We start from the raw sequence: 15,283 nt of genomic DNA on the forward strand, positions 1-15,283 counted from the left end.
TATACATGAAATAACAATAATAGTATTCAGATGCTTAGTGTAATATTAGAATTAAAAGAAAATAAATTCGTATATTAATAGGATATATTATAATTTTATGCAGACTAAAATTTAAATCATATTAAATTACCAACGACACTGTTTAACAATATATAATATACATATTCAATCTAAATAAATAAAAACTATTATATCAATCTTTACGCGAATGTGGAATCATTTTTAAAGATTAAGGCTTAGTGTATCAACTGGACTATCAACTTAAGAATAATGAGAATAATAATATAGCTGATAATAATATTCGAGTAATCATACTAGTAGCAAATCTATAATAAATAATATTTGGAAAAATTTATATATGGTATTACACAAAAGTTAAAATATCAGATATTATAAATTGGCGTAAAATCGAATTATAATTACTTATATTGGTAAAAGAAATAAATCAAATAAATTCAGATGACTAAATTGTTTAAAATGATATAAATTATTTATATATTTTACAAATTAAATTTTTCAGACTTACACCAGTTACGATAAAAGTCTAGAGACTAATGAATCTTAATAAAATTATTACTTAGTTAATCCAGCACTGGGGAATAGTGAGGTTTGTGATTCCGATATGTTTGTGTTGTCTTTTGGCCGTAGGAAAGCATTGTCAGGTCTGATCAGCCTAAACGGGACAACTACATGCATGGATTACCATTCGTAAAAGGAGAACTTGCTTTTATTAGTGAACTGATAGATCCCAAATTTTACTTAGAAACTTTATTATAGAGTATGTCTCTCGTAATTAGAACCAGTAACTTATTGAAATGAAAATTAGTATTTTTAACCTAGAGCCAAAAAATTTAGTTGCAGAAAGCTATATAGGTTTCTGCTCTATTTTATGTTGTTTACGCTTAGACAAGAGATAGGATTATTCTTTAAGGTGGGAGTTCTTTTGTAGACCATAAGGGTGGTTTGATTTTCGAGGAAGAAAATGAATAAGGTGGGTAGAATTTAAGGATCCTCAAGCTCGTCAACGTTATTAGGCCAATCAAGAGACGTCTTAGCCGATAATAACTCGATTAGTTTACCACGAACGTTAATTATAGAAATTAATCTAACAAATATTTAGATACGAAACTAGTATCATTAGATAGATCTCGAAAAGTTGCAAGGAATGGACTACTCGAACGTGTCATTCGGATACCGGATGAAGAAGATATTGTCGTTTTCGTACGAAGGGTAAAATCATCATTTTCGGAAAAATTCTTTTGATGGAACACTGACACGTTGTATCTGCTCTTATTAAGCTAGTGGGTGTCCTAGAAATATGTCCTTGGTATTATCTAATCCCGGATCGAAGATAAGACCATTTTCTTTCTTCGGATTATCTTTCTTCTTCTTTTTCCCTTTTCTCTTCTTCCCCTGTTTTTCCTTTTCTGGAGAATTCGAGAGATTAAATGGAGGATTTGAGATCAGAAGAAGGTGGAACAGATCATGGGGTAGCTGTTAGTGATGGTGTCGTTATCTGTTGATGACTCAGACTTGAAGGAGGAGGTGAATTAGAAGTTAGGGTTTCTGAGTTTTGATATTTAATGAAGATTAATGAGAAATTGAAACTGGAATTAAGTATTTAAGGAGTGGGTTTAGTTGATTGAGGAACGGGGTGAATTTAATTGGATGTTACAGAGCTATTCGTGAACAAATGAAGAATTAGGGTTTGTAAGGAAAGTCAGAGAAGATGAAATTGAGGGTCTAAGGAAGTTACTGGAGATGGGTTTGGTCGAATTGAAGGGATGAATGGATGTTATGAACTTGAATTGGGAATTAAGAATCATTCTAGAGTTCATCTGAAGGTTGATGGTGATGATAAGGAGTTTGGGATTTTATTTGTTACTGAGAAAGGAATAATGGAGCAGAAATGCTGGAGGTAGTTTGAGATGATGTGCTGAACTGAGGCTGGTAAAGAAGAATTTAGATGTAATTAATCTTCTTAAGTTAAATTTATAGAGTTTTTCTTTTATTGCTAAGTATTTATGAATCTAAGACTTGAAATAGTTATGAACTGTGGGATGTATAAGGATTAGGTTGTGTTGGTTGTTAAGAAGATGATATGTGTTAAGGTTGAGCAGGGGCTGAGCATTATGAACTGAAATGGGTTAGTTTGATTGAATTGTCTTGAGTAATGGTTTGAGAATTGCTACAACTGGAGTTGAAGTTGCAGGACATGTCAGGCTAACTGTGAATGAAATATATTGGTTATTGAGTTGTAACTATTGATGATGTCACAAGTTATTGGAGATTGAGTTAGTAATGGTGTTGGTTCTGTAGTTGTTGATTTTTTCAAGTGAGTTGGTGGTTTGTGATGGTAATGAGTCTGTGTATATGATATGGCAGGTGCTATGAGTTGATCTCAGTAATTGAGAGTTTCTGGTTAAAGAGTAATGTTAACTAGAGATGGTGGTATTGAAAGATGATATAACTGAGTTGTTAGTGATATGGGTTACAGATGTAGTAACCGAGTTAATGAGGGAATATGATGGTGTTGATATTACAGGGGAAGGGATGTGTATTGGTGGTGAATGTGTTGAACTAAACTCAGGTTGTATGAGATGTTATATGACTGAGGTTTTGGAAAGAGAGTTAGATGAATGTGTTGTGATGATCTGGTAGTGCTGAAATGGATAAGATGGATATGGTGTTGTCTATGAAGAATATGAGCCACAAATGTGCATTGGAGAATGTTGTTGGTAGTGGTATTGTTGTTGCTGTAAGTTTTGCAGGTTGTGGAAGAATTGGATCTAGTATGGTAACTACTAGTGATTGTACTGGAATGGGAATTGTGTTTGAATCGTTCGTATGAGTTTAGTGTTGAGCTTTGCTCAACTGAGAACAATAGTTAGTTGTAAAGTTGTTTTGGCAGTGGCCTTAGTGAAAGCCTGCAATTGCAGATCAAGGTAATCTTAAAGTACAGTTGTATTGAATTATAGAATTTTCTTTAAGTGAATAATTTGTATAGTGTTACATTTTATAGAAATAGGCTGGTAGAACTTCTGTAACTGTTTTTGAATATAAACCTGTTAGTCATCCCAGTCAGATTATCTGACTAATTGTTAAGTTGACTCGGTTAATCTGACTGAGTTAACTCATTGACCCTGTTCTGAATCAGTCTAGTTGATTGAGTTGAACTAGTTGACCGATTTAGACCTTGACCATTTGACTAGTCTGACCGTTGGCCATATGTTGAATTTGACATGGACTTAGATGTTGACTGTTAGAGACCCGTTGACTGTTAGACTGACTGTTAGGGACTGTCAGTTTGACCAGGTGGACCAGTCTTTAGGTTAATAGGCCGGATTATTAGACTTGGGCTTAGGCATAGTTTCATACTTTGATTTTTTGGACCCCTTGTTGTCCAATTAGCCTTTAGTTCCTTCTACAGAGTTGTAGATCTTCATAAGATTTAGCTAATGGACTATAGAACCAACCTAATTGAACTAGTAAACCTTAGCTATGTTAAAGATGGAGAATGAAAAGGTGTAAAGTCATAAATGGGCTTATAACCATTAGATAGACTTGTATGATTCTTGTATGAGCCATTTGGGCTAGATTCTTAGAGTTTTTGTATGATTAACAGTTAGTCTATACTAACAACGATCGATTCAAAGGATGAACAAGTGGATCGTGGATCTCGAGGTAGGCGAGGCTTGTCATCAAAAGAGGTGGGAATCGATAACGAACTCTCTTGTATTCATTATTGTTTTACAAATCAATCTTGGTGTTGTGAAATACATGCATATCTTTATGTGCTTTGTGTGGTATGAGATGTGTGCCGACACAATATCAGTATTCTATGGCTAGGGCGATACACCGTAATATTACACGGCTAGGGAGATACACCGCAATATTATTCTTCCTTTAGATATTCAGTATTTTATGGATAGGGAGATACACCGCAGTATTACCTATTCGGTGTGGAATTGGCATCAATATTACTCTTCCCTTATGTGCGGCAACACACATCTCATACATGGATGTTTACTGTTATTTATGGATGTCTTTGAAGAAGTTTCTACATTATGTTTTATTGTCTTTCCTTGTATTATCGACTTTCGATAAAACCTGCATTGTCTTCGAATCATATTAATGATTACTTGAAAGCTAGTTGTTATTTCCATTGGGCACCACTTTTAGGGATGATGTGCTCACCCATTCCTACTTTCAGTTTCAGAGACAGATCAAGATGTGCATTTGACGATGAAAGATTCGAAGAATTATTTACGTTAGTTAGTTAGCTTCCGCTATGTTTATTCTTTGTTTGTATTCTATTTGTAAATTAACTCAGTATTGAATATGTATTATTTGAGAGGAGTTCATGTATATATATTTCAGAGCGGGGCTAGTTTTTGGGTTAAGTTTTGTACCAAATTTTTTAATTGAATGCTTAAGTTTAAGATTTAAATTCTTAGTGCCTCTTTATTTAGTTAATCTCTTGGATTAATCAGCTACTAGCTTTGGGGGCGCTACAATATCTTCATATGAAAGTTGAAAAAACTAGTTGTTCTTCATCCTTAAGGGAACTCAAGATAATCCATAAACCTCTTCTTAGAAATCTAACTCTAAGTCAAGAAGGAGGGTTAATGAGTACATAATCATTCATCAAACACAAAATTTTGTCCAAAATCCAAAGTCTAAAGATGATGAGAAATATTTCCTAGAATGGGAAGATATGCTCAATTGTCACAATTTGGTTTTTTCTTAATAAGAGGTATAACATGTTGAAGGAGGTATTTTTTTCGAGAAAAGAGGACTGATAAAACACCTTTTCTTCATCATTAACACCTTGTGCGAGTAGGGAATGTTTTGACATCTTCACATGTCTCCAAAATTTATTGCAAAGTCTTCTTGTACTAAACTGTCCAGTCTGAACTATGACTTAGCGATTGCACATGACCTGCAAATCTAGGGACCCACCTTTCTGAGAAAAGATACAAATTAAGTATTATTGCACATATTGCAGGGGAGATAATGGTGACGCGACGATATGCTCGCACGAGCCAAGGTGAAAACGGTGGACCGCAGCCAGAGGGACTAGATGACATGGATCCAGGCGAGACCATGCTAAACGGTGCGATCCCAGGAGAGGGACAACCGATGACCAGTATCGGGAAGGACTAACTGACAATTATAGCTCAGAAGAAGAGGGAAACCCCTTCGAGAGACATGATAATGTCCATCTAACCCAACCATGAGGGTTGGACCGTTTGCCAAGGCAAACAGTAAACAACGAGGCCAAGAAGGACAACCTTTCAGACCTCGGTAATGCCAATGCTACCTTCGCAGCCATCCTTAAAGCCAAGAAGCTCAGGATGAAAGAATGAAGAAATTATAAAAACGAAACAGGAGGCTAGAACGGAGAAGCCGCAGGCTGAAGCGTAAAGCAAAGAAGAAGGTGCCACTCGCTACCGTTGAGGAGATCCCCGAGGAGGAAAATCCCTTTGAGAACCTACAGGATGACGAACGAATCAATACCCCTGACACCTCGAACTAGGAAACAGCGGATCGCTTCCCCAGAGGGAGTAGGGGCGTCCTTGACCAGGAGTATAGCCTATCCGAGGGATCATCAGACGTTGATCCCAAGCACAAACGAGAAAATAATAGAATATATGAAGTTAGAACCAACTGCGAGGTCGAGAACCTCGCGGCAGCGAACCCCAAGCGAGGGGAGACCTCGAGGTCAACTCGATCCAAGATTGTATCATATACTGAACAATCGGACGAGGATTCAGGGAGATCAAGGTGTCGCCACCAGGAGCTTTCTTTCTCGCCCGAGAGGGCACATGGAAGGAAAAAGAAGGCCGAAACAAGGCGGAATGATGACCAATTGCAGGCCCGACTCTGCCGGCTCGAGGCAATGTATAGAGAAGCTACGGAAGGCAAGAGAGCAAGAAATTGGCGGAAGTCATGTAGGAGGCAGGAAAATCTCCTTTATCTGAAAATCTGTTAAAATTGCCATTTCCACGGAAATGCTCTCTACCGACGTTCACAGCCCCGTTCACCGGAACAGGAGACGCAGTCGAGCACCTTAGGACTTATCGCATGATGCTAATCCAATGGGATCACTATGATGTAGTGTTGTGTAAGTTTTTTCCGGCAAGTCTAAAAGACGAAGCCCTAATGTGGTTCAAAAACCTTCCTAAAGGCTCAGTTGTATCATTTTCTCACCTATCCGAGTTGTTCTTAGAAACATATATTAATAATAGCAAAGTACGACCCGAAGTTGACGCGATGTTCCAAATCTCCTGAGGACCAAATGAGTCACTCCGCTCCCTTGTAACATGATGGAGAAAACTATGTACTAATATCGGAAAAGTCCTTGAAGCTTACGCGATCTTAGGCTTCAAAAATAGTCTTAGAAAGACAGACCCTATATTTGTCCGCATGTATGAAACCATACCAAATAATTTGGGAAAACTAAGAGAAATCCAAGAGGATTATGTAGCATTGGAAGAACTCCAAGACGGAACTTACGACAAGATGGTAAAAGGAACTAGTACAGGAGAAAATGTGGTAGAACCACAGAATCCCCAAATACCATCCCAAGGAGCAGGGCGATCCAACAACGGGTCAACCCAGTTCGACAAACATCGGATTGGAGGATGGAAAGCGCGAGACCAGGCCCAACAAAAGAAGGGAAAGTTCGTAGACCCAGTATACACGAAGCTGAACACCCCCATATCCGAGATCCTTAAGAAGATCGACGGAAAACATAAAATCACCTACCCATGGAACAGAGGTCAGCAGCCAGAGCGGGTTAAAAATAGAACAGACTTCTGTGAATTCCATCAATTCCATAGCCACACGATAGACTCGTGTAGGGACTTAAAGAAGATGGTGAAGGAAATATCCAGGAATATATCGCGTAACCAGCGATACCACTCGCCACTGGGGCACTCATACACCGTGTGGAGATCCCTCGTGAGGCGCAGTATCTAGGGTGCAATGCAATATCGCACTCGGCAATCGTTGCCCCCATGCCTGAAGGAAATATTACAGGACGAATTCACAAACGAAACTTCGCAGGTGATGAGGTCTTCAGTGTAGCCAGAGAGCCCCTGATTGAGGAGTGGATGAAATTACCCATCAGCTTTTCGGCCTCTGAGGCACCTGATGGGGGACGAAACCACAACGACCCATTAGCGGTCACGATAGTCGTTGCACTTCCTGAACATGAAGGAGAGGAAGAAAAACCTAAGGCATTTACATGGGCAATGCCAAAAATCCTAATCGATGGGGTAGCTCCGTCGAGATCTTGTTCTATGAAACATTCAAACAGGTGGGTCTTAGAGACGATTGCCTAATACCCTATACGTACAACATATTTGGCTTTAATGGCTCTTCAATCTGCCCAAGGGGTGAGGTGACTTTAGAAATCCGTGTGGGAAAAATCCTCACCTTAACCACTTTTTGTGTGGTAGATGTACTATCACCCTACATAGCTATTATCGGTCGATACTGGGTTCATGGGATCAAGGGGGTGGCCTCGACTTACCATCAAAGGCTAAGGTTCCCTACACCCGATGGAGTTGCGGAAATCATCGGAGACTCTGGCGAGGAAAAATACTGCTACAAGATGGATGTGCAGAACGGCGAAAATAAGGTAAACTCCCCAAAGGCGCAGGCAAGGAGGGCCAGAAATGCCAATAACCTGGCTGAAATTCATGACTACATAGCAATAGCTAATGAGCCAAAACGCTTGGACGATGCTCTGGCCTCGTGCAACACTATAATCTTGGGGTCGCCTACATGGCTATTATATCAATCACAGAACCTCCCTGATGAGGGAGAACGCGAATCTAACCTCTACTCAGATGTTGAAACCGCCCTTATTTTAAAGAAAAAAGAAAAAGGCACCACCGAAGAAAACACGGGAGAATGCCAAAACCAACTGAGAACTGGTCCAAAGCACAAGGTGACATTAATGCACCAACAGGCGGTCTCTAAGGAATCGGGCCAAGCACATCCATGGCGAATCATACCACATCCAACGATGTTTGGCATAACTAGGATGTCAGAGATAAATGGAGGCAGGCGACACATCATTGACACCGGCAAACTTGTAAGGACCTGTTTACGAAACAGTCCGCAAAAACTCAACCGACTCACAGATGTCGGACCCACGGGTGAATATTCGGGTTACAACTCCCCAACTAGTAAGGCTAGAATACAAGAGCATATTCGGCCTTACAAAGGAAAAGTCTTAGAGCACACAACGATGATGAGCCTAGAGCAACAAAAGGTTGGTATACGAAGGCGTATCCCCTCGGAAATTCCAAGCCTCGTACTGAACCCTTGTCCCTTAACCAAGAGGGGAATCAACATCGTTGAGCCCTTTCGGACTGGAACAGGACGGTGAATCACTATACATGATCACTTTGCAAAATGGGCTGAAAGCACAACTCATAAACACGCCCAAGACCACGACGTCTCTAACGTTCTTATGACTCACGGTGGGCAAACAACTACCACACCATATGGAGGAAACAACGTTCAAAGTGTCACTTACGAAATAATCGTTAATATGATCCTAACGAACATAGAAGCACGTGGATCCAACAGACACGATCATCTAGGCACCATGCTACAGGCCAATCGGACCATCCATAGGTCGATGGCGGAAACGATCCCAATCATTCCCACCTTTAATACAACGGATATCGCAGCAGCCGATACAATAGTCCGAATGGTTAAGGCCGAGACACGAGAGAAAGAACTAACTTCGGAGATAACATCCTTAAAGCCAACCAATCCGAAGGAAAACCAAGCCCTGGTCCCTCAAAGGGTTGACAACTGTCACTAGAGACATGCTCGGGGACATGACACGCATGCCCGGCAGAGACAATTCGACTCAGATGGCAAAACTTGGCATGAGACCCTACCATACCACTACGAGTCAGAGGAACCTATCCCCACTCGAAAAGACGCCCGCACGATCATTTCCAAGGCAGATGATGAAGCACACAAGTTTCCCAAACTTAAAATGGAAGCTATAACGCATCCATAATACATCAAATACCAAGAGTAGTATAAATCCCATGAAGGCTGACGCTTAGAAGGTCAGCATAGGAGAATAGGGCCCAATCCCTACTTGTAAACATGTCATGAAACCTCTCCTAAATGTACTAAGGGTCTACGAACGCTCTTTTGAAGATAATAAAATTACTCCTTTTGTGTATTCTTGCTGATTTTGCATCTTCATTTTTTGTTAATTTTTTTCCTTTAGTTTCTCGTTTTTTACTTTATATTTGCATATAGATTAATCATGTCATATTTGCATTACGAAGAAATCCCATCCAAACTATGGCATGGTGCTAGCCATACCTTTCATTCTCCATAGAATGATGCGGGTAACACACCTAAGCTACCTGAGACGGGACATACCTAAGGTAATGCCATCACGATCACGAAATCGAATGATGTCCTCCATAACAGTAGATATCCATAATCGGGGTACTTACCTCTGGCTGGGGAAAGAATCACCCGACCGAGATATCTCCCTCCAAAAAAAAAAACTTGGTCAAACAAGCAGAAAGTGACTCAAACATCTGGTCACTCAATCAAGGGGCAAGTGTAACCTGAATTGGACATTATTAAAAGGCCTACAAAGGCACGAAAGCTAAAGGGAAATTTTTTATATTCGAAGCCTGACACCGTAAGAGGTGACCTATCCAATCAAGGAATTGATCACTCCTTGGATATGTCATCCATGGTTGGACCAAAAATGTACACCCAAACCTTTTAAAGCCAATAATGCAGGACCATTGCACGATAGAAAGCAAGAAGTTTCTAACCATATTAGCAGAAAATATCAAAGTACCTCCCACGTATGAGGACTTATCAAAATACGAGTATAAAAATAACGCCTCCCACGGTTGATGACTTTCCAAAGATAAAAGAGTATTTTCTTCTCGCAAGGAGCACGAGAACCTACCAAATAACGTTACTACTACACCCTCGGACGAAACCCATAGGTAAAAAAAAAGTAAATTCAAAGTCCTTAAAAGGCAACACCTACATGTACAAGAGGGCATGCAAGCTCAAGTCTGTCCATCACCAGGAGCGCTTTGATCAGTGTCCATCCGATCCTCGCCTCCAGCAACGTTGGGAACGACTTTCTCGGTCTCGGAATGGACAAGAAGGGGATGGACTGCAACACTGGCAAAAGTATTGGCTGACGCAACCCTTTGACGCTCACGAAAAACAGCGGCTTTACACGCATTTGTCATCATGACCTTGAATTCCACATGAAGATTGCTCAACTTCTTGTTCTTATCAGCACATTCAACCTCTAACTCCTCCTCATGTTGATTCACCAACTCATTAAGTTCCTCATCAAGACTTTGCCTAGCAGCCCTCTCTTCCTCCAGTTGTTTCTCCAACTCTGCACTTCGCTTACGAGCCTCTGCAAGAACCACAAACGGATATGATTAGCTCAACAAGGATAGCATTTATAATAAATACATAAAAAATTAATATTGCTACCAAAGCAACCTTCATTCTCAATTAAAACGACGGCTAAATTCAGTTCTAATTAATTCTTTTCCGTATCTAGCGCACTAATCCTTGCTTAAACAGGAGTTATAGCCGCATCACCAGAAGGTCATGATAGCATATGTCTATTACGCTCCCTCTCAAGTGCCATAAACTCTCGCTTGAGCTACCTCAATACTTCTATGTCATCCTCAGCTTGCGCTAATTGAGGTAAATGGTCGGACTGCCATTGAATAAGCTCGTCCTTCTGAAGTCGAATGATCTTGATCTCATCCGAGCGATCCACAGCTACCTTCTTAGCCTTATCCAACATCCCACGAAGCTCCACAATGCAGTCCTGATGTACATCTACATCATCCTGCGATTTTGCATTATCTTGCTCCAAGGAGTCAATCTTGCACTGGCGCGCACTCACATCGAGCTTAAGACTTCTACGTTCTCTAGCATGCCTATGACTAGCATTGTCTATCTGCTCCTCCAACCGTTTAACCGTAGCTACTAATAGAGGGGCTAATTCAGAAGTCTAAAACCTACTATGGAGACACAAAACTTAAACGAATGAAGAAATAAATACCTTCTAATTTCTTCTTATCCTGGAGAAATGATAAGGCCTCTTTCTTAGCCATATCCACGGCATAACGAAGATGTTGGACCTCTTGTTCAGCATCCCTGGCTCACCTCCTAGCAACACGAGTCTCGGACAGCATACCAGTCCTCAAATTATTGCTCTAGTACAGCAGACAACAACACCAGTCAAAACTGGAGTACTAAGAAACTTAAAACTCATAAAGAAAAGGTGTCCAAAACATACCACATGCACTAGATGCTACTGAGAAGACTTAGGCAAAGAAGTTAAGACACGATCTTGCTCGTCCTCTCTCAGCTGAGCATACTTATCCGAGCATAGCGTCTTCATAACCTCGGATCCTCCACTAAACAAATACACGGTAGAAGACGAACTAGACGGAGCAACTGGAGCAGGAGGAAAGCCACTAGCAAAGTTACTCGGTACACCAGGAGTGCCAACCCTCGGAACCACAAAAATACTACCACTTACATTAACACCTCCACCCCGAGCACTCGTATCGGGAAGAGCACCCTTGTCAGCGAGATCACTCGCTTGGGGCAGACTCACTTCCGATCCAAAGGTGGCATCAGGATTAATGGGATCATTCATCAAAGCTTGATCAAGATCGTAAAAAATGAATCAGTAAGATCCAACACTTCATTTTCACCAAATAAAGCACCAACATCCACTTCCATGGCATGCTCGGCCACATCCGCAGGAGCATTAGACGGCCCAGAACCATCAACAACTCTTATCCTCTGCCAAAAACTCGAAACCATCAGCGGCTAAGGCATAAAACTGGGGCAAGGTATATATATACTTCAAAATAAATAGTATTTTATATCTTAGCATCCTCAATATCCCGAGCAGACTGCGATAAATGCCTGCGAGAGGTGACCCACTTAAGCTCCCAAGGGTTGTAGGATGACAGATGGGCATGTATCTCAGGAAGAGCGTTGCCAAGTTCATCCCAACCAAAAATGTAAGGCCCCATAACCCGAATAGGAGAAACAAGCCACTTGGGATCGTGAGTCTTACGAAGCGGATGTTGAGTAGAAACAGGAGGATCTAAATCGGTCATAAGCGGAGGACCTAGGATAGCTTTCCGAGACCGAGAAATCCCAACTCCAAAACCGTCAAAAGTATCAGACTGTTGACACCAATAGTCCTCCACGAAAGTAGTGGAGTTGTACAAGTCTTTCTGAGAATGAACGAACTAATTCAACTCGTGCTCGGTAACCTTACCTTGACTTCGACGAGAACACTCTCGGGCGATCCTGTAAAAATTACCATTGGGCTGAAATATAGCTCGCTGAGGGTCAAGCTTACACAATACCTCGTACTGGAAAGGATCTAGCGGGCAGTACAGAGGAAGACGAAGGCCGGCATCAAGTTGGCCCACTGCAATAGTGATCTCGTTAGGACCACAAGGGTTCTCCTCGAAAAGACTCTTCGAAAGAACACTGAACTAACCCTCCGGAGTAGCAAATGATATCTGAAACCTTTGAAGATGATGTCTAACCCTCACCTATTCCAGGAAAGCATCATCAGAAATGTCGGAGGAACGGTCGGATCCTGGATTTCTCATCGGACCTTTCCCGGTATTGCTAAAAGGCAAACAGAATGAAGAATTCAAAAAAGGTGGACAAAAGCAACAAAACAGAGACGATAATAGCGATTCTCGGAAACTTCACAGATGAAGAGCAACGGAGAAAATCATCAAAATAATCATGAAGATCATAGAACCCGACGAAAATAAATCAATGGCAAGAACCATTGATCCAAACAAGCATAACAGACACACTGTTCAAAATAATGGTGTAAAACCACCGAAGAAAACAAAAATAAAAGTAGAGCCAGGGGACCATACAGTCTTGAAGATCGAGATGGAGAGTTCTGCCAGACATAATAAGCTTCTTTATAGGAGACAAGAAGTTAAGAAGAAACAACAAGAGACAAAGGAGAGAGAGAAGGAGAAATCTCTGAACTCTGAAAGCAGAAAATAAAGGCGAAATTCTCTCCTCCCAAAAGATATTATAAGAAACCAAAGGATAACCAACCGGCGCCTCAAGTCCAACAGGTAAAAGCGCACTAAAAGTGCAGACGTGGAGGAAATCTCGGACGCGGCGAAAAGGACGGGACGGTTACGGAGTTTTCTTCCCATCATGCCCTCGGCAAGTTGCAAAGAAAATGAGCAAAATGTGAGGGTAAAATACCCGATCTCCACGTGTCATCATCTCAGGAGATGATCTCATGCTGAGACGCTAAGAGAGAAGCACCATATCATAATCCATAAAGTAGTTTCATCTGAATCGAGAAGCCTGCTACTACGTTACATGTATGACGCATGTAAGAAGTGGTCTAATCAATTCAGACGGTCAAGTATAAAAAGGAGAACCGCATTTAATGAAGGATCAGAAGAAGCATGAGTGAGTCTACCACACCTCAGAGAGCTCGTACGACCTATACTATAGACCGAGAAGGATGCAGCACGAGGTTACTTGAGAAGAACATCACGATGGTGTACATGGCAAGATAAATCAGAGAGGAACCCAGCATGCCATCACCAGGGATAGTATAGAAGCTCGTTCGAGGTCCAGAGGAAGTAGACGACGGACTCCACATGCTCGGCGAGGCCATACCTTCATGAGTCTTATTCTGTCTATAAATACCAGTCCATGTAGAAGGATATGGACAACTTATGTAGCAATAGATGGTATTTCTACAGAGAATTCCTGAGAGAGATCTAGATAGAGAGAAAGTTAGAAATTTAAGTGATATTTGTACTTCTTTCAAGGGTAAGACCTTATAATCAATAAGAAAACATCTTCTTTCCCGTGGACGTAGGTCTTCATGGCCGAACCACATTATATACTTTTGTTAATCTTTACCTTTTATTCTCTTTAATCTTACTTGGATGTAGTCATCAGAAAAGATGCAACTACACATCAAGCTTAAAAAGTTGTATGGTTGTTGATGTACATGATTTCATCGAAATTTCCCCACGCATTCTTATGCAGTATTTCTCGAGATAATAGGAACATTATCTCCATTCAGGTTCGTGGTTGGTGCAGCCTCTATGGCCAAAAAACGGACTTGGACAGCATAATCCAAAAAAAAGCAAATTATTCAATACATTAACTCAAAATCAAAACCCAGATTCAGAAATCTAAGATCAAGAAATTGAAATTCCTACCTCAGAAATTAAAGATCAATTGGTGGAAATGAAGAAAATTAAGAGCCTAAAGTTTTGAAACTGAAACTATGAAACACCCAACAGTGAAATGCAATGCTTACCAAAATTTGCAAGTGAGAGCATAATAGATATACTTTAGCCACAACATCAATCTCACTATGGTATAAAACCATTATCTTATCTACCCGTCCTACATTTCCCCGAGATGAGAATTGGTTAGCTTGAACAGAATAACTCATAGGCATTGCAACAAGTTTCGGCAGAGACATTTGATTGTAATCTGCAAAATGTTAACATGGACAGTTCAGTTAGCATAACAACAATAATATGATAAGCTACACAAGTAGAAAAGTATGATCTAGAATCCATTATAAAGATCAATTAGTCAACCTCTAGTTCCACTAACTTTAAGCATAAGAACATCAAGAGGCCAGTAGAATGGATTTGGTGATAGAATTTCATTCAGCTGCAATTATAAAAACCGTGAGTAAGGAATTCAAGAGCAAAACACCTAAAAAACATGAATTATTGATTCAAGTGAAGTATCATAATTCCTTTAACCTGAATTGAACTTTCAGCTGTAAGTGAAGCAGGTGGTGCCAAACCAAGCAAGACCCTGCCTATACATCGGAAAGCAACATTGGCCCACTCTATAAAAACACCAAAATTAATCAAATTATCCCATGAGAAGCACAAATTCATATATTTAAATCAATATTACTCAACAAAACGTCCCGCAGGATTCATTGATGGTAATCTTGGTCTTCTTATCACTTATCAAACCTCAAAACTGGGAGATAAAAAATCTAAATCTCATAGCCCAGCAAAACACAACTCAGTTTGGTGCATTAAATTGCTTGGGAGTACAATTAGAATAAAATAGGTTACCTGAGAGGTGAGATCTGATGAACGCGGAAATCTTGGACAAGTATTATCAATGAAGTACACCGATTCAGTGTTATCTTCTTCAGCCTATATTT

General features: G+C 40.4%; 1 protein-coding gene and 1 long non-coding RNA gene across 2 annotated transcripts; both read right to left on the reverse strand.

The window, feature by feature from the left end:
- Positions 1-9,918: 9,918 nt before the first annotated feature.
- LOC113320322 lies at positions 9,919-11,211 on the reverse strand. The gene is made up of 2 exons (XM_026568241.1): positions 11,114-11,211; positions 9,919-10,450 (listed from the first exon to the last, which is right to left on the reverse strand). Exons 1-2 carry the CDS (start codon positions 11,163-11,165, stop codon positions 10,086-10,088), a joined length of 417 nt encoding a protein of 138 aa, XP_026424026.1. The 5' UTR covers positions 11,166-11,211; the 3' UTR covers positions 9,919-10,085.
- A 2,954-nt stretch (positions 11,212-14,165) lies between these two features.
- On the reverse strand, positions 14,166-14,761 carry LOC113320323. The gene is made up of 3 exons (XR_003346035.1): positions 14,694-14,761; positions 14,405-14,583; positions 14,166-14,202 (listed from the first exon to the last, which is right to left on the reverse strand). It is a non-coding gene; the product is annotated as an uncharacterized LOC113320323 (long non-coding RNA).
- Positions 14,762-15,283: the final 522 nt, after the last annotated feature.

Source organism: Papaver somniferum, chromosome 11 (genome assembly GCF_003573695.1).
Source record: "Papaver somniferum cultivar HN1 chromosome 11, ASM357369v1, whole genome shotgun sequence".
NCBI lineage: Eukaryota > Viridiplantae > Streptophyta > Magnoliopsida > Ranunculales > Papaveraceae > Papaver > Papaver somniferum.

Coding starts and splice junctions, on each gene's coding strand:
- LOC113320322 (XM_026568241.1), bottom strand. CDS start 11,165: ATGGCTAAGAAAGAGGCCTTATCATTTCTCCAGGATAAGAAGAAATTA. Junction 10,451..11,113: donor GGATAAGAAGAAATTAGAAG/GTATTTATTTCT, acceptor TGGTTCTTGCAG/AGGCTCGTAAGCGAAGTGCA.